Genomic DNA, 24,442 nt, shown 5'->3' on the forward strand with positions numbered 1-24,442 from the left:
GCACTTGCGTATTCTCATCGGGGTAAAAGAACACGTTTGCATATTTGCTAAATTGTCGATTTTTTTTCTCTCTGGTTTGCATCTCTCAAGTTTCATGCAACCCAGAACTTTTCCCCCACCAGCCAATACATTTGTCCTTGTGGGTGGTGTGCGTGAGTGAGTGAGTGGTGTCATCGATTGGCAGACCCAGCGCACAGCAGCGCCGGCAGCAGTAAAGCTGAACCAGTCAAGCTTGCGTTTCAAACACGAACAACTCGTGCGTGCGTGTGTGTGTGTGTGTGTGCGTGTGTGCGTGCGTGTGTGTGTGTGCGTGTGTGTCTGTGTGCGTGTGTGCGTGTGTGCGCGTGTGTGAGTGAGTGCGTGCGTGTGTGCGTGTGTGCGTGTGTGCACTCGTGTGTGTGTGCGTGCGTGTGTGCGTGCGTGCGTGTGTGTGCGTGCGTGTGTGTGCGTGCGTGTGCGTGCGTGTGTGTGTGTGCGTGTGTGCGCGCGTGTGTGTGCGCGTGTGCGCGCGCGTGCGTGCGTGTGTGTGTACATGTGTGTGTGTGCGTGCGTATGGTGCGGTAGGGAGGGGTAGGGTAGTGGTTAGCACACTGCACTGTGAAACCGCTGATCTGAGTTCCATTCCTGCTCACACTAGCACTGGGGAAACAAAGGTGGCCGGATGCGGTACTGGCCACCCACCCCGTCGTGTGCCGTGCCAACCATAATGTTTGCTCGCTAACGGCACTTGCCCGAACATTCTGTTAAAGCTATACAGGGGATATTTCTATTTGTCCTTGCGTACGAGTGTTGTATGAATGTTTCTCTCTCGGCAGGGCGTGATTGGAGGTGTCACGGGTATTATCACCAAACCCATTGAGGGTGAGTCCCCTCTGCTTTCTCACAACCAACGCCTGCATATGCACACTTTTTTCTTAGCTCTATTCCCCGCACTGATTATATCCGCTTGGCGATTATATCAGAGCCGCGGCACTAGACAAAGACTTCTCCCCGAGCGCACGCGCCTAACAAAAGGAAAGGCGGAAAATAACTCCGGAGGAGCAAGCGCTGAAAAGCATGGCTGAGCGATAGAGCGAGCGATAGAGCGAGCGATCGAGTGATTGAGCGTGCGAGGCTTCCCTGCCGACATGCGTGTCGCCGCGCCGGGCTGGGTGCAGGTGCGAGGAGCGGCGGGGCGACCGGCTTCCTCAAGGGCGTTGGCAAGGGGCTGGTGGGGGTGGTGGCGCGGCCCGCGGGAGGCGTCATCGACATGGCCAGCAGCACAATGGAGGGGATTAAAAGGTGGGACGCACAACAACGACAACGACAACAACGACAACAACGACAACAACAACCGGCGTTCACCACTAAGTGGCGGTGACATCACCACGGCGCTTGTACCAGGCTGGGTGCAATTTGAGGCTACGTGAAGTATGAAAGGCTAACGGCTGATAGGAGTTCACGAGACAGACCTAGTTGCCATGGGATGCACCAGCTGTGCTCCCTACTGTGCCAACCAAACTCACTGCATCAATAATAACATAACACCCTTTCACCGCTCGCCTTTCAGAGACGAACCCCCTGCAAACATCGTTCACACAATACAACCGTTCATAACACACGTGGCGCGTAAATCATTTCGGGTGGTGTAATTGACAAATGTGTCGAGTTTTTTATTGATTGTGCTTGTGCACCACTGGCAACGCAGCAGCAGCAGTAGCAGCAGCAGCAGCATCACCCCACGGTTCCGCATCACCACACGGTTTTTATTGTGATAAGTACGCAAGCCTGGGACAGCCAGGTACAGTACACCGGTGGTTTCAAGGTAGGTGGACGGAAAACCCACGGTGGGGAGGACTTTCGGCTTATTGGTACCATACGTAGGCGGGTTGGGGGGGGGGGAAGGCTCGACGCCTCAACCCGTGGGAATCTTCCGTTGGGCAGGGGGCACGTGGGTGGGACGGAGAAGGCTTGTTAATTTGGGGGGCGGAAACGAGGTAACCAACATTTTAAGGGGACACCGGGTGTGGGCGGGAGGGGGGGGTGGAAAAAGAACGCGCGATAAACCATACAACGTACACGCAGCATTATGGGTGGGGGTGACAATCTCTCCTCCGTTCTGGGTCCATCTCACATTAACAGACAGGGGGGCATCTACCCCTCCTTTCCTCTTGTTCAAAGCTCCGCAGGAAGGGGTTTGTTTGGGTTAGATCGCGTAAATATAAATGTGTCGTTAAACCCGCCACCACCCGACAGCCAATTAATAAGGTTTGTCACGTAAATGGCCGTGTCGGGGAGTGGTGGGTTTAACGACACTTTTATATTTACGCGATCTAACCCAAAAAAAAAAAACCTCTTAAGGATAATATTGGCCGCGAAAGCCTTCGTGTCAAATTTTCCCTCCAAGTTGTGTGGGACAGCTGTTCGGTGCCCGCATGGCGTGGCTGGGTGTTGCGTCATTGTTTCCACGAGGGGGGGGTGGAGTTCATGCTCATATGCAGTGTGTGTTAGACACAGTTGCTGACAAAGGTCCAAAACATCAAGTGGCCAGCAACAAACAGCACTGTCGGTTTGATAGATGAATAGCGTGTGCACATTTCTTGACTTGAGCAAGGTTATTCTGATCGGAGCTCGGGGAAAGAGGAGATGGGGAGGGGGTTCAAAAGTGGAGCAGCGCGAGGGGAAGAGGCAGAAAAGGAAGTGAGGTGACCTGCAGTGTGGTGAGTGAGCAGTTGAGTGAGTGACTGGGTGATTGATTGAGTGAGTGGCTGTGTAAGTGGCCGAGTTGAGTGGATGGGCGAGTGTGTTGTTGCGACCTGCAGTGTGCTGCTTGAATGCAGTGTGGATGAGATGGAGCAGTGGTAGACCCGAGTCCTCAACATGGTGGTGGTGGTGGAGGTCAGTAATGGTGGTGCTGATGATGATGATTGTGATGTCAATGTTTGGTAGGCCAAGTCCTCGGCATGGGTGGTGGGGGTTACTTGAGCGTGCTTCTCCATATAACACAACCAGTGTACAAGGGCCGTTCCCGCTTGCCCTGTATGTAAACGGAGGAGCGACACTGCGCAGGGACGCACGGCGATTGGGCACGCGAAACACGCACACGCGCGAAACACGCACGCGCGCGAAACACGCACGTGCGCGAAACACGCATGCTGACGGCGGCGCGCGTCTGTCCTGTGCCGCGTGCGTGGGTGGCGTGTGCAGGCAGGCGGAGGCGTCGGAGACGGTGGAGAAAATGCGCCCGCCGCGCGTCATCCAGGAGGACGGCATCATCCGCCCGTACAGCCGTCGCGAGGGCGAGGGCAGCCAGCTCGTGCAGGTGACGGTCGCGGGGCGCGGGCGTGCGGGCGCGCGGGCGCGCCTCGGCTTGTTCTCGCGGACGTAGTGCCGGCGCTACGTCGTGCCGCGAGCTCTCGGCGAGCGTTTCTTTTTGAAGGGGCGGCGCTAACCGTCGAGCGACTCCTCCCGCCTCCTTTGTAGGCGGGTCGTGATTTGTCTCAACCGATACCCCCACACCCACGGATTTGATTTATTTGTCCTCGTAGTAATAATCAAGAAACTATTTACAACATGACTTGAGGTGCTGTAGAGGGAACGACAACACGGACGAGGCGTCGAACAACTGAGATGTAGCCACACAAAATTGGATAAAACATTAAAACCGGTCACGATTCAATTCAAGAGTAGATTCTTTCGTGCTATTTTAAGTCTCATTTGTAATTTTTAAAAATTGTCTTGTTTCGATAGTTTTGTGCCTGACATTGACCTACGTGAAACATTAGCCGATCATTTTTGTATAATGCGCATGTATATTAAGTCATTCATTAATTGACATTCACCTAGCCAACTATTTGATGTGTACTTGTCGTGGGCATGCGGGCCAATTTAATCGATGAATCGACGCATTGTCACATACCCAGTACCCCGGGCTGCCCGACACCAGTTCGAAACTTTGTTTATTGTAAAAAAAAATGTTTTTAAGTTAGGGTGAGGTGCTCCATCATCACCACATTGCGGGTGTTAAAATATCTGGGAGCGATGAGTTTTTGACGTCTCGTTGATGGTCAAGCGTGTAAACGCAGCGTTGCAGTCAGCGCGCTGTGATTCTCTCGTAACGTCAGTGCGTTGATGGGATTGCCTCTCTAACTTTGAAGTCTTTTTATTTCACTTCGAAGATTTGTTGCCTCCCTCTCAGGATAAGAGCCGTTGGTTGGCTCCGAGTTTGCGTCTTTCTTGGCGTGTTTTGGTAGGCTCAGCTTTTTCATTACCCAGGTAGGGCGCGACGCTAAGCGGGGCAGGCGTCGGTGTTAGAAGTTCGACACCGAGCCCAGGCTATTCTCCAACACTGCCTTTACGCTTCGTGCGAAAATTAAACACGAACAGCAATTCACATCTTCTTCTTGGTTCTTTCGGTAAAGTCACGTAGAAGGGAAGTAATAAAATAATAAAAATAAAACAATTCTCACGACGTTTCGGCCACAACGCAAGCAGCCGTCCTCAGGTGAAAACCAGGTCCGTCCACAGTGCGTTGCCATTCCACTGCTAGAAGAAAGCCTCCCCATACGATATTGGTCATGTAGTTTGTATTTTGACCGTACTTCACTCCGCCAGTAAGTGCGGTTTGTTAAAGGGGGCGGCTAGGAACAGTTCCAGTATCACTCGCCACTGATGTTGGTCGTGTCCCGGAATCAAACTCGGGTTGTCGGGTTGAAAGCGCAGAGCGCCAAGCCGACGCCACTGCCACACCTCCAGTGCCTGAACCTCAACCCCTATCGTCTCTTAGCCCTGCCTCTTCAGTGCCTTAATAACAAATTGTTTTCCATTAGCGGCCGATGTTGCTTTGTGTTTTAGTATTATTTTTGTAATTTACAGGTAATTTTCAAATTCGGACCGTGACATCGAACACACACGTGGCCTCTACCCCCTTTCGAATCACATCCCGGCATCTGTGCCCGATCCACCGCAAAGCAGGCGGGCGTGTAGCATTCACGGCCAGTACGCCGCAGTATTTACCAGGGCAGGCCACTAAGCTCGGACCGCGAACCTCTGCGATGAGCGTCGAGTGCGGCGCAGCTCGGCCACACTGCCGCCCCAGTGCTAGGATGGCGGCGGCAGCGTGCGTCGCTGCCGTGGGTCGTGCCTTAGTCGCTCCGGCTCGAGGAAACCCGCCACTGCGTTGCATGGGGTGGCAACGCATGCACGCACGCGCGACGCACGCACGCACGCCGACCTGGCCGGCATCCTAACGCTGTGTCTGCTTTCCCTCCCCCCCCACGCCGCGCCGATCACGCTCTCAGCCGCAGTCTCTGCCTCCAGGACAAGACCGCTTCACGTAACACTTTTCTTTTGTTTTTACCTCATCCATCCATACATCACCAGGTCAGGATGGGTCGAGGTCAGGTCGGGTGGCGGGGTCACGGGCGGGGTCGAGTGCACGCGCTCGGTGACGGTGCTTTCCACGGTGGATTCTCGCGTTTTGGGGTCGTGGTGGCAGAGCCGTAAAAGCGATTTGTTGGTTCGTAGCTGTGAAGATGTTTTGACAAAACGTAAACAAATTGTCTCGGGTTGCAGCTGCGGCGTTCAAATTTGTTACGAACAGTGTTAAAAGCCGCAGTTAAGTTGTGGCTCGCAGCTTTGATCCACTCACTGTCCGATGCAATGCCAAATCATTCAAACAATAACGCCTCGACAGGTGAGCGACGATTCAGAGCGACGTCTCGTAGAAGCCTGGGCCTACCAAATTCCAGTCCTCTCGTCCATTATTTCTCTCCATCGTTGCGTGCATTTACGTGTGCAACAACCGCGCGTGCATCTGGGTTATGGCGACACACCAATTGATTATTGAATATAACTCTACGGGGCTTTACATTGTATTCCCACATATGCGTGGGTGGTTTTTATTGCCAGACAACAAGATTTACTCTACCATGTATGTATGTATCTGGAACTTCTTTCACACCGTGTGTAGCCAACCGTGCTAATCGGAGGTGCGGGATGAATGGGATTGGCAAAACATCTCTCGGCAACAAAAAAGATTCCTCAACTTCCATTGTGGCCTTCCGCGTGTAGATAACGCGCGTAATTAATCGTAAGGAAATTGTTGATTGCCGTGAGGAGACAAAAGGACTGGAGTCCTGGAGGCACCGGCTCCGTCGCCCACCCTCCCCAAACGCGACACAATCCCTGTCATGCGGGAGCTTGGCGGGTGGCGCCGTGGTTAGCGCGCGACCCGAGTTCCATTTCCGCTGACGGCCAACACAAGTGGCGTTTATCTAAACCGGTCCTGGGCCTCCTCTAGGTCGACTTCACCATCAAATGAGTGCCCGGTGCGGTGTGTAAACATTGCCAATGGGGAGACAAAGGCGGCCAAGCGTGGTGCTGGCCACATCACCCCCACCCCCCCCCGTGTGCCGTGCCAGCCTTCATAGGTGTTCGCGAACAGCACTTGCCCCAACATTCTGTTACAGGCTATACGGGGGATCTTTGTCTACGTGTGTCCTTGAACCCCTCCGACCGCCGAGCTCTCGCTCTGTTGGATCGACCGCGGGCGGTTCATGGTGGCGTGCATGCGATGTGGTGCGAGCGAGCGGGTCGCGTGTCCGTGCTGCGGCGTGTGCACGCCCCTCCGTGTGTCCGTGCTCCTCGCTACGCCGCGCCCAAATTGAGCCCAGCCGCATGGCCACCAGAGCCATCGGCTGGAAATGAGGGTGGAGGCGTAACTTGGACAAGCTTTGGTATTTTATTTATATGCATCCACACGTGTCCTCCAGGGTGGTTATTAAGCTTTGGTAATTAATTTCAGTAGCACCATTATTGTGCTAAGCTCACGATTTTAAAATGTTGTTTTTTAAACATTTGATCACAGATTGCTGTTCCATTGGTTGGCGGTCATGTGGCAAAGACATCCATGCAGGACCGCTGTGACTGACACCAGAGTTGCTATCCCAATGAATGATCCCTTATTCTATTGATTACCAAACAAAGTGTATTGTGACCACCCATGGTGTGTGATCATATATCATATACCACCTCATTGTCCAAAAAATAAAGGCCTCACTAATGCCTGCCAGTGTCATTTCCGGTTTTTGCTTTGGTCCCTTGTAATTCATGAAGCTCACGTTGGACTTGCGCCCCAGTGCTATTATTCTCTCTGGGGTTTGGCGAATCTTCCTCCTCTCCGTGCGCTACCACGCCCGACGTGACGCCGTGTGATGCTGGAATGTTGCCGTTCTAAAGCGCCGTCCCTCTCAGTCCCGTACGCTCAGCGCCATTACGTCCGGGTGTTTCACTGCTGTTCTCACGGGCGACATGCGTGGGTCACAGCCTCCGACACCGGCCGGCGGCCGTAACCCGGCGTCCGCTCTCTCTCTCTGTGCCGCGTCGCGCTCGGCATCGCCACCGCATTGTTCGCTCGGCGCTGCTGCCGGCATTGTTAGCGCGGGCTGGGGGGCTCGTTGGGTGCCGCGGGTGACCACGTGGGGACGTTGGCGCTTGGGTGGACGCGGTCGCTCGCTGGGTGGACGCGGTCGCTCGCTGGGTGGACGCGGTCGCTCGCTGGGTGCCGTGTGCGACTACGTGGGACGGTGGCGCGTGGTGGCACATGGTGCGCGTAAGTTAGCCGTTTGCGGTGCGGGGTTTTGCGGTGTGGGGCCTTGGCAAATTGTGTGCAGACAAACCTCAACGCCTCCTTACAGACTACACTGTAAATAAATTGCGTCGCTGCCACTGGTGAACAAATGTTCGTGTTTTTGTTCCGGATTATTTCGTCGTAAGCATTCGCTCTTCCCGACGGTGCGCTGCGACATTATTTGTAAGCGTGTAACAATTCCCCAATCCCACTACCCTCCTGCGATTTAATGAACCGTCAAGATTGAAGGGTTGATTATATTTTCAGTGTCGTTTTTTTTCCTGTCTCTTTGGGACTGTGCTTCGCGTATGTTCAGCGCCATTCCATCCCATTTTTTTCATTTTTAAGATAACGTTTGCGTACAATCCGCATAAATTGTAAGCAATGTTCTTTTCTTTGTGCAAAATCTAATTTTAATCAGTGAATGGTTACATGCTTAACAATAATCAGCAATGGAAATGGATACACCATCGAACTGTAGGAGTCAACACAAATTAATTCCAGCACGTGGTGACAGGTGAGATTGTGTGCGCAAACTGGTCATTCACATTCAGCTTTGAGTCATAATTGTAGGTGGTGTGTGACCTATGACAGTCGCTGCAAACCTGCCTAACGCTCTTCCCCCAGTGGCAAAAGCTTTTCTAGCATGGTAACGATGCAACAAGATTGGTGACCGGTGGGCCGTGGTAGTACACTGGTAACACTTGTGGCTCCACAGCACAAAGGGCCTGAGTTCGAATCCCAACCGAGACACCTTTCTGTGTGGAGTGTGCATGTTCTCGCCCCCTGTTCTGCAGAGGGTGAGTGTCGGAGAGTGAGTGAGCATGCAGTTTGTATCTTATACTCCCTGTTCTGCATGGTTTTCCTCCGAGTTCTACATTTTCCTCCCACAGCGAAAGAAAAAAAAGCCCGTACATTGTTACCGATATTGGCCAAAACATCGGCATTGGTGCAAAAATTACCTGCAAATCACTCAACAGGGATTATGTAAGCAACATCACCCCCATGTGAAAAACCTGACAGGCACCCTCCCGACAAAAAGAGTATTGAGACTCGCCTAGGCTTTCCTGGGCAGGCAAGTGTCAACACACGAATGGATAGTGTCAAAGAGAACCGCCACATGCCCCACAGTGGGTGGTTGTTTTGGGCAGTCGGTCTCAATTGAACTGCGCGTTGTAAGAGATCGTATGGCTCCTCATGGAGCTGCTGTCTGGGCCACGAGTGGAGGCGCAAGAAACAAAATACTCGCACACACTCGCCACCAACACTGCATTGAAAGATTAAAATATATAGACGTGGTCACATTCCGGGACGATGTCGATGAGTGTGATAAGCTCATTGTTAATTGCGCTCGTGCACCACTGCCAACGTGGCATCGTCAGTTCTGATGATCCCCAAATAATAATAATGACGATCCTTGCCAGTTGCCAACGGCGTAGTTGACTGGCACAGTGAAAGTAGGAAGAGTTAAAAACTCATTTTCGTCTTTAGTTTGTTGTCCTTCCCCCGCACCTCTGATTACCACGGTTGGCTACGTACGGTGCGAAAGAACTTCAACATCCATAGTTGGTTGGAGTGAGGCTGGCAAGCTTGGAGTTGATGGAACCTGGCTGGCTTCTTTAGTTTCACGAGTCCCCCTCTGCGGAAGAAACACCCCGAGCCTACCCGTGTCAACGCATCGATGCCGCACGAGCATGATAACAAAAATGTGTTTGATTGGGGGGGTTCACCGTTGTCTTTCACGATGCGGGCACTCTTTACACTAACTTTGAAGCCTTAATCATCTGAAAATAAAAAAAGGCATCGGTAGAGTGTGTTCATCGAATTTTGCCAGTCGGTGGCAAGCAATGAACTGCACATTGAGACGAGGTCTCGTTTTGAAGTACGGCAAATCTTTGTGATTGTTAGCCACGGTGAAAAAGGTTTTTGGATGTTACTACCAACAAAATTACGATAAAGAATACAATGGATATTTACGTAGCATTTAGATTCACCGCATCTTAGGATGCTGTACAGAACAGTGGGTGTATTTTATAGATTCATAGGGAGAAGCAGTCGGGTCATAGACTAGAGCGAAATAATGGAGGTATTTAGCTTGGACCTGAACAGGGGCAGGGAATCGACAGCACGGGTGGCTGGGCGAAGGGCTCGCTGGGAGTACTGGGTGGTGTTTCCCCGGTTGGACTGGGGTAAGAGTCTTGACGTAGGTGTGAAAATCCCGAGGTTGGAGCAAAGTCCTCCGACAGCTGGAGGGACTGGCCCAATGAGATTTAACGTAATTAAGCTGCGCTAATCGAGCAAACGACACATGGTGGTCGTGAATGAAAAATATAGAACAAAAGCTGAAAGGTGTTCATAGACACGTGAAGAGATGCATGCTGGGAATTACACCGAGCGACAAGAAGCGGAGCGCTTGGATCTTGAGACGGTACACAGCAGTTTAATGACGTCATCCATCCCGTGAAGAAACGTAAGTGGGCTTGGGAAGGAGACACGTCAATCGAAGGGATGACGAGCGACGGTCAACAATGATAACGGCGGAGTGGCGGCCAAGGATTGAAACGCGTCCGAGAGGTCGACAGCCGCGGAGATGGAGCGGTGAGATCTGTTTGTGTGCAGGTGCTGGGCGGATCGTTTGCATCGCAGAACCCCGGGAGGTGGCGGCAGCAGCGGCTTGGGTAGTCCATTCAGAAGTGGATCGATCATGGCAGAGTTTAATTAGCATGCAGAGTCCCAGTCGGAATGTTTTGTGATTTAATGATTGGTAGCCTTCTGGATAACCCCGAATTCTGACTTACTCGAGTCTGGCTTTCGGAGGTTGAATCGTGCCGTAGCGTAGCATTCTCGATGTGACGGTGCACTGGGAAGTCTGAAGCACCGTTTACCATGATGGGGGCGGGGAGCTCCGAGCAATGCGTTTGTTTTGCTTTGCGTGTTATCTGTTTTGTCTTGCTCTTGTTTTGTGTGTGTGGTTTTTTTGTATTTGAACCCGGCTCTGTCAGAAAATCGAGAATGGGAAATTTGCACTGGACCAGTACCGGGCACACGAGTTCGTCACAAAGGACGGGCGCAACGTGTTTCTGGTGACGAACAGGCGAGAGACGCACGCACACACACACACCCAAGCCTCACACACATAAGCCGCACACACACGTGCACACACACGTGCACACACGCGGACATGCGTGCACACATGCACACACCCAGCCACACACACGCGCGCACACACAGCCACACACACAGCCACACACGCGCAAGCACGCACACGCCCTCGCACACACCCAACCACGCACACACCCAACCACGCACACCCAGCCACGCACACACCCAGCCACGCACACACCCAACCACGCACACACACGCACGCAGGCAGGGACAAACGCACACTGCCATCAAGCCTCATGCTTTGCATGTGGGCAGCTACAACAAACGAGGCAACCTCGTGGTCAAGATTAAACAAAATATTTTATTATTACAAATAGGGTGTACTTTTGAAGATAATATTCCGTCGCAGCGTGGATGAAAGCCAGTCGGTCTGAGTGTCCAACACTGCGGGTATATTACGAGCATTTCTCCCTTGGCAAGAAAGGTGGACAGATAATTTTTCTCTAAATTACAGTCCTGATTGCCTGACATTTTGCCCAAAGTGAAAAGCCGATTCATGATTGTACCAATGATTTTCCCACATCTCTTAAGGGTCTTATCTGTACATCTGAAATCTTGGAGGAAGTTCGAATTCAACACTTTCTGTGAAAGATGAGAAACCCCATCAAATCCGGAAAATCCGTGTAGGCTGCAAACAAATAGAAATCACAACACACCAAAACTCAACTCACGACGATTCTAAATGTGGAGGCAAAAACCGAAGGACGCGGAGAAAATTCCACGCGACCACGGGGAGAATATGCAAACTTCAAATATACAGGCGTCAGGATCGGAATCAAACCCACGACCTCTATATACCAGACGAGGTCGTTAACATCTCGCCATCATGGTGAGATGTTAAATATCACCGATTTAAGGTCCAAGCCTGGAGGACATTTTCACAATTCTAGCGTCGTGTCTCGGTACTGCTCGTGAGCATCGCACCTTGATATGTTGTTAAATCTCATCGTGGCAGTGTCTGTGTGGAGCACACACACACATACGTGAGCCCTCTCGCACGCACAGTTCTCACAAACTTTTCACCGCCACACTTCCTTGCATTGCACTGCACGCACACACCCAACACCCGTGGTGATCCCATTGTTTCCCCGATCCTTGCCACTTGAAGTGCTCGCGCGAGCTGGCAAGCCTCGTGCATTCGTGCTGCGGAAACGTGATGGATGACCCTGACAAATGCGCAATCACAACAACAATGCTGGCTGGAATTCACCACTACTTTTTTCTCCTTTGACTGACTGTCTCTCTTCATGAGGGGGGGGGGGAGGGTGAGGCTTTCATCCAGCAGTGGATTGACAAAGGGCCATACAATATACAATTGACACCATTTACAGTGGGATGCTTTGATGGTGGAATGGTCAGCACACTGGACTGGAAATCCAGAAGTCGCCGGTTCCATCTCGTGGCACGGAAGTTGAAACAATGATGGAAGTTTGTTCACCCAGCAGCAGTATAAATAACTACACCACCGATTGAAGCCCCAAACCTGCAGGACATTTTCACAATTTTGGCAACTGTCTGATGATGCTGTCGTAAGCACCAGCGAAATGTCCGTACCCAATTGTTAAATGCTCGTAGATCGCTCTCCAACACCTGCTGCTGAACAAATAATACATTTGCCACGTTTGTTCACGCGACAAATTTTATTCATTGGCTGTGTCGGGTGGAGGAGGGTTTACGACACACATTTCACTCGGGCGATCCGACTCAAAAATGAATCGTGAATCAATATTAGTTGCGAAAGCCTACCACGTGTTAAATTTGCTGCGCTGCTGAGTTATGTGCGGTGCGGTAAAATGTAGGTACCTCTTCCGAAGACGCCTGGCCAGCGGTGAGAAAGGGAGGGGGGGTGGGAGAGGCCTTACCGCGAGCAGCGGCGTTCGCGATCGATCGCAGATTTTGCTCTGTCACCTCGCGCCTCCCACCGTGACGACGCATGTGTGCGCCGCGTGTTTGTCCTGCTGGGCGCCGCACGTGATGCAGGCGGGTGATGTTCGTCACCAAGGACGACATGTTCGGCCAGGTGACGTGCGACTGGCAGTACATGTTCAACGAGTTCACCGACCCGCCGCTGCGCGAGGGCCGGCGCCTCTGCATCCTCGCTAACGTGAGCCGCTTCACACCACCCCCCTCTCCCCCCCCCCACTCCAACCTTCCACGACCGAGAGATTTCTCTCCCACCTTCATCGTCATCGTCGCTCAATATTCACACCGCGCCTCCCATGCGCCCTGCAAGAAGGGCGGCACCCCCTGTGGCAGCTGTCCCTGTGAGACACAAGGTGACCATGGCACTTGGCCAGCGATTGGGCATTAGTCTGCCGATAGGGGGAGGGGGTGGTGTTGCTGCTGCTATGCAGCTTCCCAATGAAGTAATTTGAGAGGACTATTTTGTAAAATTAAATCTGGACCGTGGTGCCGGCACGCTTTGGCACCCTCTTTATAGCGTAACATTACAGGTCAGTGTGAAGCACACGCCGCGCAGTATTTTCTGTGAATACGGTGGTGTCGTCGTCATGGGCTAGTGCAATGGATTTGCAATCCGGAGATCGCGGGTTAGATTCGACCTCCCGTAAAGGCAGTTGAAAAAATGATGCAAGTTTCATAAATCCCCGGCCCCCCCCCCACAACTGCCTCTGGTCCCCCCCCAGTGGTGTGTGATGAGGTCACACCGAAGTCAGTGGATATACAGGCCGTATGTTGTGGGCTCAAGTAAAAAAAAAAGTACTATATAAATGTTTTATTTAAAGTAAACTCTTTTAAAACGAATTCTCAACCTTGTTTGGCTACTGTACCCCTTGTTGAATTTTGCCTAAATCAACATGGTTCTGAGAAATGTATGAATAATGAATATCAATATTTTAACCAATGGGACCTTTTTGCCTCCAAAATGTTCTGTGTATCTATTTGGTGTTTGAACATCTCAACACAACTGATTTATTGCCAGAAAGGGTAAAACCTATTCCTATTTTCATCAATATTTAAACCAATTGTCCATTGTGTGAGGTATCCTAACTAGCTAGTAACTGCAAGCAAATAAAAACGACAACGGACGCTTTGTTCGCGCTCGCTGGTCACTCTTGGAAACTGCATTGTTTACGATCGGCGAGTTTAGAAAGGTATTTTATAGCTTGATTTGAAGCTTTCGTGACTGCAGGAATTACTCTTTGGTTCTTTCGGTAAAGTCACGTAGAAAGAAAATAAATTAAATAATAGAATACGACATTTCGATTGCAACACAAGCAATCGTCATCAGGTAGAACTAAATTTGAGAGAGAGAGACAAAACACAGACACGGAGAGACACAGACAGACACGCAAGCAGAGAGAGACAACACAGAGACACAGAGAGACACACACAACATAGACACACAGAGACCCAACGCCTCTGTGTCGTGGCCTTAAATATAAAGAGAGCGGGGGGGCAGAGAGAGTGGTGAGTCTGCTGGGGCAGATAAATTAGCATGTCAATGAGAGCTGCTATATAGTTCTTTATCAGAAGGGAACCTGGCCACAAATGATAGCTCATAGAGGTGGTTTATGTGGAAATATATAGCAGCACATCGATTCTAAATGTGGAGGGAAAAACCAAAGGACTCAGAGAAAAATTCACACGACCACGGGGAGGACACACAAACTACCAATATACAGGCATCAGGGTGGGGATCGAACCCACGACCTCCTGCATACCAGGCGAGGTAGTTAACATCTCGCCAGAGTGAATGGGGGCTGTTCTGCCAGCAGTTCGAGTAAATAATGTCAGGGCTGTCATTGTCTTGTTGCCACTACTCTGCTGTTGCGCAGGAGAAGCTCAAGTCTGTCTTCCACGTGAAGAATATTGGGAAAATCCTGAATTTCCCCACGGACTCCATGGCCGAGGTGAGTCCGTTGGCCATACTTCATCAGTGCGATTTGGCGACGGTCGGGGGAGGACGCGCCCAGGACCGGCACGGGTACCGCTCGCCACCGATGTGGCCGAGAATTGAGCTCAGATCACCGGGTTCATCGTGCGATGCGCTAACCGTTGCGTCACCGCTCCCCTCCTCCCATGCTGTCTTAAGTGGACTGTTCATTATAATTTACAGGCCTTTTGGCAATTCACCGCTGGATGAAGTCATGTTTCTGTACGCACTTTTCTTCACGCGGTCGAATCCCGTAAACATATGAAGGCTGCCTTCATGGAATGGACTTTTCAGCTGCCACGCAGCATGGGAAGACACACTTCCACACACAAATGCACTCTTGTTCTCAGGGCCTTCATTTATTAGCCTGTCCCTCTCGTGCAGTGCTTCTCAACCTTGTTTGGTTACTGTACTCCTTGTTGAATTTTGCCTAAATCAACATGGTTCTGAGAAATGTATGAATAATGAATATCAATATTTTAACCAATGGGACCTTTTTGCCAGTATCCAAAATGTTCTGTGTATCTATTTGGTGTTTGAACATCTCAACACAACTGATTTATTGCCAGAAAGGGTAAAACCTATTCCTATTTTCATCAACATTTAAACCAATGATCCGATCGAAATGAGGGATTTCGATCGGATCATTGAGGTTTATTAGTAATAAATCGGAATTTTGCGAACCCCACTGCCACTGTGTAGCATATTATTATGTGCCAGGGACTCTATGAGATGATAGGACAATAGTCTGAGTCCTTAATTGGCAATAAGTAACGGCAAAGCAGTTATAAGTGACTCACAGAATTGTGCGCAGTTGCATAATATAGTACACGACTACCCTGAAGGCATTTACCTACCTTCAGCGAGCGCGATGCTGATCACACACGGTTCCAATTCGACCCTCGATCGATGGCTGCGCCATCACCGCACACGCGTCGAATAAAGAGCAAGGGACAAGTTCTTATTCTTAGGTTTTTTCGGTAAAGTCACGTAGGTAAAACATCAAAATTAATGCAAATAAAATAAAATAAAACAAAAAATCACGACGTTTCGGAGGCAACACAAGTCTCCGTCATCAGGTGGGACCGTCACAGCCGAATTAGCTGCATCAAGTGAGGCAATGATTCAAGATGTAGTCCCTTATAAGCAAGTTGAAGGGGGGGGGGGGGGAGGAGAGGGGGGGGGAGCTCATCAGAATGTGGTAGCCAATGAATGGAAACGTATCGGGAGGGAGGGGGGCGGGGCTCAAAGACAGCACGGAGTGCTCAACACATGCGGCAGAGAGGGGGAGGGGAGGCCTGATACACATGATAGACAAAAGAACGAAAATGCCCCTGTTTATACCAATGCTGGCTGAACAATGAAGAGAGTACTGTTAAAAAATAACTGGGGATGTTAACACTCGGTAAAGCAAAGTAAAATAGTGCCTGACAGGCACTATATTAAATAACTGGGGATGTTAACACTCGGTAAAGCAAAGTAAAATAGTGCCTGACAGGCACTATATTAAATAACTGGGGATGTTAACACTCGGTAAAGCAAAGTAAAATAGTGCCTGACAGGCACTATATTAAATAACTGGGGATGTTAACACTCGGTAAAGCAAAGTAACAGGCACTATTTTACTTTGCTTTACCGAGTGTTAACATCCCCAGTTATTTTTTAACAGTACTCTCTTCATTGTTCAGCCAGCATTGGTATAAACAGGGGCATTTTCGTTCTTTTGTCTATCATGTGTATCAGGCCTCCCCTCCCCCTCTCTGCCGCATGTGTTGAGCACTCCGTGCTGTCTTTGAGCCCCGCCCCCCCTCCCTCCCGATACGTTTCCATTCATTGGCTACCACATTCTGATGAGCTCCCCCCCCCTCTCCTCCCCCCCCCCCCTTCAACTTGCTTATAAGGGACTACATCTTGAATCATTGCCTCACTTGATGCAGCTAATTCGGCTGTGACGGTCCCACCTAAAGACGGAGACTTGTGTTGCCTCCGAAACGTCGTGATTTTTTGTTTTATTTTATTTTCATTAATTTTGATGTTTTACCTACGTGACTTTACCGAAACAACCTAAGAATATGAATCCTTGCAGTCACGAAAGCTTCAAATCTAGGACAAGTTCTTACTTAGTAACGACTCCTATCATTTTTAATTGCTGGAGGGGTTGTCCCCCCTACCTGAAAATTCTGGCTCCGCCATTGCACGTACCCCCTAGGGTCCGCTTATCGCCGGGTGAGAACCACTGCTCTCGCGAGCCCTTGTCTCACCCCCTGCTCTCCTCCCACAACAGGAAATGCTGAAAAAGCTGGAAGAGGCGCACCGAAAATGGAAGGAGCAGCGCTTCCTGAATTCCTCCGAGGACAATCCAGACGGCAGCGACTAGGCCAGTCTGTGCACGCGCTTACTCTGCGTGGCATGCAGCAGTCGAGGAAGGTGTCCTGTGCCAGAGGAGGAGGAAGATGCTTGGCGCGTCTCTTACCGTCTTGAGCCACGCCTCCTCCACCCTGCGCTCGTCTCGCGTGACCCCCCCCCCATCGTCAGCCTCTTCCGCTGTTGCCCTCTTGGCCACCGCCACGCAAACTAACGCTGGGGCGCAGGCCGGACTGCGAGGGTGTGGTTGGTTTGCTCTTTTAAAACGCGCGGCGAGCAGCACCGCTCGGTGTGGCCCCCAGTAACTCAACAGCCGTCCCCTTGCGTAGCAGAAGATGGAGACTCAACAAGATGGCGCCGCCCCTCTCGCACACACACACACACACGCGCACACACGCACACACGCGCGCACACGCGCGCACGCACACACACGCACACCCAAGTGCTTCCTACCCACCCTGCCGCCCTCCTCTTCAACGCCCCGTGGGGCCCGGCGCTGCCTCGCTAACGTTACCCAACCTTGTGCCGCTACTCTCGGCACGTAAGATTTTGAGTCGACGTTTATTTTGCCAGCGGCTAGCCATGCATGCGAGTCGAACCCTGTGTTGCTTCTTGTACGTTCTGTACTGCCACCGAGCACACCGCAGAAAGATGCAGATAGAGATTGGCTGATGAAAACCATTGGATGTGTGTGATTATTGTTCATATTCTGCCCATTACTTCAGGAATGTGTGGTCTTGCTTTGCACCCCAGGCTCAACAGAGCCATTTGTAGGCTGCTGCTGCTGCTGCCCTCATATGAGATTTGCTAGACTTCAGTTTCCTGACTCCAGTCCAGTCTGCTCATGCTCACCAACGACCACTCACCCCTTTGATGCATAAGGTGAATGATAGGCCCGAGTGGCTGGAATTCAAAGCTGGAGTGGATTAGGGCTCCACGGACCGGTTCACCTGCGAAGGTTGCCTCTGTTAGAGGCAAGGGAGGGCAGCAGGAGCGAAGGAGAGTCGAAGCCCCGTTGCATCTATTGGCCACTCCCGCCCCGTGTAATGTGTCCCATCATTTCACAGAGACGTATGCAATGGACATTGTGGTATTAAAATGTACTGTCATGCGCACAGTCTTACCCAGTTGTTCAGAGCTGCGTGGGTGGTGATTGATGGATCCGATGGCAGCGGGTTGAGCATTTTTTGCCACCAGCTGGTTTTTTTAATTTGTACCTGCAGCTCTGTTGGAGAGACTTGTGTTTGAGTGAGTTATATCGGTTAAGCGTTTCGTACCAGGGGTGGCACCACACTGAGTGCTGCTGTCCAATGGAAAGTGGAATGTTCTGCAATGCCAGCAAGACTGATGTGTGCATAATAATAACATGTGCTTTGACAAAGGATCACTCCAAATAGTCAGAGGGTACACACTTTCTTGCAGAGCATTTTTATACCATTACGCTGAGTAAGAATCGACACCATTAATAATCTGCGTGCGAATTTTAGTGTTTTATTGAGGCTAACTTGTGGGGGGCTCATGTTGCTCGTTCAAATGGCTCGGATTTAATATCGCCTTGGGTTTCATACAGCACTCGCTCGTCATTGCAGTATGTTTTTTGTATTTATCTCTGCACGGTTTACATTTTTTTTCTGGTAGCAGAAAGAAGAAACGTTTTAGGCAACTCTTCTAGTAAAAAAACAACTTCACTTTTTAAAGCCGTTAAATTTTTAAAGAAGTGTACCGATTGCACTCCTTTGCCAAGGCACTGTGCCGAGATTTGGCTCACGCAGAGCCACAATCACGGAGACCTGCTGCTGCGCCCGCAGAGCATCCGCGGTATCGAGCGTTCCATTTTTCAGATTGTTCGGGGTGGCATAGCGCACTTAATGTGTGCTCTTATCCCGGCAGGTGGGGCCCTCGCCACTTCGGTCATTTACGACTCACGGCACGCGAGCTGGGTCTCACCCAACTCCCTGCTGAATTTTGCCCAATTCCTAACCTGCCCAAGCGCGGCCTTGATGCCACCGTTTACTCTTAACTGTCATAAAATTAGACGCCTGGCGCGACTATGGGAGTGTCGTTATGCCGCCAGCTGGTTTCCAAATGGATGGCTGCGATTTTGTTGGTAAATTTGATGAGTTTTTGTCGGCGGGATTCTGATTCGGCCGTGTTCGTTCACGAGGACGCCTGACACTTCAGTCTCTGCCGCTGCTCTGATGTAGCCAGCGACCAGTCTCGCCTTAGTTTGGATGGTAAAGTTGTCGGCCCATTTCCGCTCAGTCATAACTCCGCATAACCTAAGAAAATTAGCTTTTTTCAAATCCTGTTATAATCGACGACAACTAAGCTTTACTCCATTTCACGATTTGTTGATGCAGCTCGTACAATCGAACAGGGGCGGCCAGAGCGTCGATTGCGATCTGCACGCAGCTCCCAGGCAGCTCCAGTGCGGCTCCGTAGAGACACAACTAATTTGTAACTTTTCACTTCAGAAAATTCTGCGGATGCCGGAGTGGCCGAGGCCACTCGTCCCTGTGGCGGCGGAGCCAGACGCGATTACTTCCGAGGCGCTCCCGCAGATTTATTAATTTGAAACTCTACAGCCAACCAGCCCGCGAGCGCACTGGCCGATCACCACCCGACGTGACCGCCCCACGTGGTCGTGCGTCTTGTGACTCTCGGCCACGTGGTTTGCGGCTCATATGGCTGGAAGTTTGGCCGTCCTTGCCATAGAAGAATGGCATCGCATGATTGCAACCACACACTCTTATTACATTATTCATGTCTAGGCCCATGGACTGTGTAGTCACACCCCACCACTTAGCCGGGGTGACTTTTGAGGTTCTCTCGAAGGGAGATGAAGGCTCCCTGCAGTGAGAGGGCCCTCTGGTTTACATAACAGGCTGCATGCCAAATCGAATGTCGCATACATATATACTCCACGTACTCGTCTGAAAACTGAAAAACAGTCCCTTTGGGACCACCACAGTGGTTGCACTTCTGAGTGTCATTCGCTTGTCCAAATGAAACGACTAATCCGGCCAGCTGGCTCGGCAGTAGAGCAAACGGCTCAATCAGAAGGTTGCGAGTTCAAATCCTGGTTGAGGTTTGCTCGGCCCATCGTCCCTCCAGGATCAATAAAAAAATGTTGCACCGCTTTGTAGGGAAGTCAGCAGTGGTTGCCCTAAGGATAGACTCGCAACCTGCCATCGGAACGTGGAATCTCCACAAATTGGCTCAGGGCTCCCGGGAGATAAGCGTCGTCACAATGCTCGGTTAGAAACCACTGACTGGCCATGTTTTTGATTCCAATAGAGACTCCAGAAGGCTTGAGCACCCTGTGGTCGTCCTTGAGGACTGGGATTGTGGAGGTCAATTATTTGGTTTACGTTTGCGCGTGCGAATTGGAGCCTTTCTTTTGAAGGGGGGAGGGGGAGTGTTGTTTTCAAGCACGTACATTACATTGCACTAGTCTACTTGGCCATTCACACGCCGTAATTTGTATTATTGTCGCGTTCGCTGTAAAGTCTTGCCGGTGTTATGTTTCCTTTGCGTGGCGTTGAGATGCGGCACAATGTTAGGATTCGTAAGAGTTGGTCGCCGTGTTTGAGCTTTCTTAAAACTGCTCAGACGGGGGACGTGTGTCACCCCTTTCCGCTTTTGGTGGAACGATGCAGTTGACGAATATCGATTCTTATGGCTCACGATGTATACATTAAATTGCATGTGCAAGAATCACAAAGACAAATGTTGCGGATAATGTGTATGAAATAATGGAACAAGTAAAATGCAGAAACAGGACAGAAAAAACTAACAAATAGTACAAAGGAGACCGTAGAAGCAAAGGCGAATTGCATAGAATCTTGAATAAAATCAAGAATAGCGACATTTCATCCAACCACCTGGCAAGGGTGAGTCGTTTACACACCGAGCATCATGCCTCGCAGCCCTGGCCGGGAACTGAGACAGAAGAGCCCGGTTCTCATTCTGCCGTGGAAATAAATCACCCTTGAGACTCGGCCCTCGGTACACTAAAAAACTAAAAACTTTTTTTTATGTTATCAGGTAAGGCTCACTGAGCTACTATATAGTTATTTTTCAGAAGCACCCTGTTCACAAATGATAGCCCAATAAAGTGGCTTATGTGGAAATTTATAGCAGTCAAATACTCTAAAAGGATATTTCTACATGTGGAGGAAAAATCCACGCGACCACGTGGAGAACATGCAAACTCCAAATATACAGGCGTCGCGTTTGGGATCGAACCCACGGCCTGCTGCATAGCAGGCGAGGGAGTTCACGTCCCTGCCACCGCGGTGCCCAGCGAGTCGGGAGCGAGGCATCTTGGGTATGTATCTAAAACAACATTGGGGTGCAAGCTGATCCAGCAGGGTAAGTTATTCAGCACAAGGAAATTACATTCAATCAATGGGCCAATGGACTTTCCAGATTAATGGTTTCCAGTAGCATTTGTTGACACAACCTAATTTTTTTGCGGCTTCAAGGTATTCGTAGATTACGCTTGTCAATAACATCGGGCCAGCAGCATCGATTTGCCTTTTCACCAAATCCCCCTGAATGCATCCAATCTCAGGAGTTCTCAATCCAAGGAGGTTTTAGCTTGGTTAACGCTTGGATGGGTGTGACCACCATACATTAATATAGAGGAATGTCACCGCAAGTGCTGCGATGAGCCAGGAGATGGCAGTACGGCAATGGGTTGAGTACAGATTTTGTCCACTCGCTGGATCGAGTCTGTGGATGGCATCTGTATTGAGCTTGATCGCCCTTGTGCGCGTGGGTTTTCTCCAGATATTCCGGTTTCCTCTCACGAGACAAACACGAAAGGAATGAGCCAAAGATCCTAATGCAGGATCCTTGTAACAGCCTTTAAGACTCGGCGAGGCTTGCCGGGGAGCATGTTCACCACTAGTTTATTATTTAACAGGCCACACGTTTAAGTACAGCCAATATTTAATTACGCAAATGCCATTTAAAACATTAATCTGTAGGGTCTCGGTTGCATTTTTTCAACAATTAAAATCACCCTTCATTACTTAGTACTGTAGTAGGAATTTAACAGTGCATTGATTTTTTTTAAATGACATACTCCTGTTATATTTACGATAATGCCGCAGACAACACCCTATACATGAGATGGAAAATAGAAAAGGAAACTAATCAAAATGTAAATACGAGACAAAAAGAATTGATTCTTGAATCGAATTGTGACAATTCATCATATCACTGGGGGAAGAAATCATTACACGCCTTCCCGTTAGGGTATCCCAGAGGTCCATCAAGTGACCATGTCTCTATATCCTAGTTAAGCCCAGTCTGTCCACTAGCTTTAGGCATTTGAGGTCGTGGGCTGGACATTGCTAGTCAGCAATGTGGTGCCAATTTTGCATGGAAAGTAAAATAAAAACACATTTCCCGCAGCCACAATGCCTCCTTCCAGAGGGCATGTACGCAGCCCTCTGGAGATAATAGTATCAGCGTGCCGAAGTACATGGTTAGCTGTTGCGAGCGACGCACGTGGCCTACACGCAGCGCTCTGCAGTGTGCGTGTGTGTTCCCGGTGCCCATCGGCGGTGGGGACTGTGGATCAGAGCGCAGGGTGGGGGGGTTACCCCAAACCCCCCCCCCCCCCCCCACCTTGGCTGCCCTTTGATCCGTGCCGTTAATGAGCTTTAAATTCGTCGCCCGGGTAGAATTGATCGGTGGCCAATTGCATCTGTCCTTGTCCTGCGTGACCTCGGAGGGCAGCCTCGAAGGGCAAGGGAGACGGTCGCTGTCGGCCGCACGGGCCTCGTTTGCACAGCGCGCACGGCCACGTCCTGATCCTATCCCACCTCTCGCCAGGTGACACCGCGGGACGTATTCGGCGACCCAGGAAAGCATTGCCGGCCCGGCGAATTGGATGTCGGAGACCTTGTATAATCAAGGCACGTTAAATGAATAATGATTAATCCCATGTAAAAGGTTTGCAGCTTTCTCCGCGAAATTTCAAGTTGGGTGCTAAAAATGAATTGAAGACGCGGAAACGTGGGGGGGGGGGGGGGGGGGGGCTCCGCCAGCTGCTTGTTGACGGTGGTGGCCACGCTGAGTGAACGGCGAGGTGATGGCAGTGCGAGATTGGGTGTCGTGGATGGGGAACGGACGCCCGCGAATGTTGGGCCGTCTCCCACAAGTGGCGTGAAAAAAAACAAATACTGAGAAAATTAAACTGAACGGAGAAAGAGATCGGAATCAAACGTGGCACTTTGTTGGTCAGCACTATTCTCAGCGGCATTGCATGATATGGGCTTAGTTGTGGGGATTATTGTGTCCGTCCGTCCGTCGTGCATCCAAAAATGGGAGGGTAGGGAGGGGCTGGGTGGGGAGGGTGGGGAGGGGCTGGGTGGGGGGTGGGAGGGGCTGGGTGGGGAGGGGCTGGGTGGGGAGGGAGGGGAGGGGCTGGGTGGGGAGGGAGGGGAGGGGCTGGGTGTGGAGGGTGGGACTGGGTGGGGGGTGGGACTGGGTGGGGAGGGGCTGGGTGGGGAGGGTGGGGCTGGGTGGGGGGTGGGAGGGGTGGGGCTGGGTGGGGAGGGGCTGGTCACCCCGTGGTGCCCTTATAAAACTCAACGTTTAACCTACTCACGCCGGCTTGTGCCCGCCCTCACAGTCGGCCATATTTGCGGAATACACCACGCCGCCGTTGACCCTGGCCATTGACCGAGCAACCCAACGTTCCTACCAGCTCCCTCCGCAGGCATGTGTTTGTAATGCTCTATGGGCTATATACACACACATGTTGCATTCATTACCTGTTACTTTTCAGGAATAAGTGGGTGCCCATTTATTCCACACTTTAGCAATGCATTGTGATTAACTCCACTGCTAATGGCTCTTGCCTACACCTCCAGACAACACAGCAGCGATTCACAGGCCACAGCTTGATGATTTGGCCTGAAAAAAAAACCCACCGATTACTATTGTCACAACTTTTTAACTAAAACTGGTTCCACTGCCGACAACCCATCACTAACCGGAACTTTTAAAATCCAGATTGAAAACTGATTTCTTTCATTGTTTTTTGTGCCTCGTCCTTACACCGCACCTCCGATTGGCATGGTAGGCTACGTACGGTGCAAAAAAAGTTCAACATACATACTTACCAGTGTGGTGAAGTATGGTCAAGCAACCGAAATGACCTCCAGATCATCGGAGGCTTTCATCCTGAAGTGTATTGACAATGAGCTGTAAATACATATTTAACTACATCTGTTATTGGGTTTCTGCCAAATAGCTATTACTAATGGTGTTCATTCCAAGATAGCCCTAAGTATTAAGCATTCAAGCCTTAACCATTGCCAGGCAAAATAAGGATTTGGGCAAAACAAACTCATTAGTGGAATTGGCCACGCAAAAACCAATACAGAACC

The 24,442-nt window shown here is 50.7% G+C and overlaps 1 protein-coding gene across 4 annotated transcripts in view; it reads left to right on the forward strand.

Annotated features, from left to right (window-relative positions):
- The window catches only part of LOC133354101 (intermembrane lipid transfer protein VPS13C-like), a 126,246-nt gene extending 102,985 nt beyond the window's left edge, over positions 1 to 23,261 (forward strand). For 2 of the 4 annotated variants that reach the window (XM_061570674.1, XM_061570675.1), the window contains 7 exons: positions 816 to 861; positions 1,158 to 1,281; positions 3,187 to 3,301; positions 10,612 to 10,703; positions 12,755 to 12,878; positions 14,572 to 14,646; positions 16,954 to 23,261. In XM_061570674.1, coding sequence (XP_061426658.1) covers positions 816 to 861; positions 1,158 to 1,281; positions 3,187 to 3,301; positions 10,612 to 10,703; positions 12,755 to 12,878; positions 14,572 to 14,646; positions 16,954 to 17,046 — 669 coding nt within the window. In that variant the 3' untranslated portion in view covers positions 17,047 to 23,261. Of the gene's footprint in view, positions 1 to 815; positions 862 to 1,157; positions 1,282 to 3,186; positions 3,302 to 5,279; positions 7,720 to 10,611; positions 10,704 to 12,754; positions 12,879 to 14,571; positions 14,647 to 16,953 lie in introns of those variants that run through there. The other 2 variants (XM_061570677.1, XM_061570676.1) reach the window with 2 other exon arrangements.
- Positions 23,262 to 24,442: the final 1,181 nt, after the last annotated feature.

The sequence above is a fragment of the Lethenteron reissneri genome, chromosome 46, assembly GCF_015708825.2.
Source record: "Lethenteron reissneri isolate LAM-NWPU_2019-01 chromosome 46, ASM1570882v1, whole genome shotgun sequence".
Lineage (NCBI taxonomy): Eukaryota > Metazoa > Chordata > Hyperoartia > Petromyzontiformes > Petromyzontidae > Lethenteron > Lethenteron reissneri.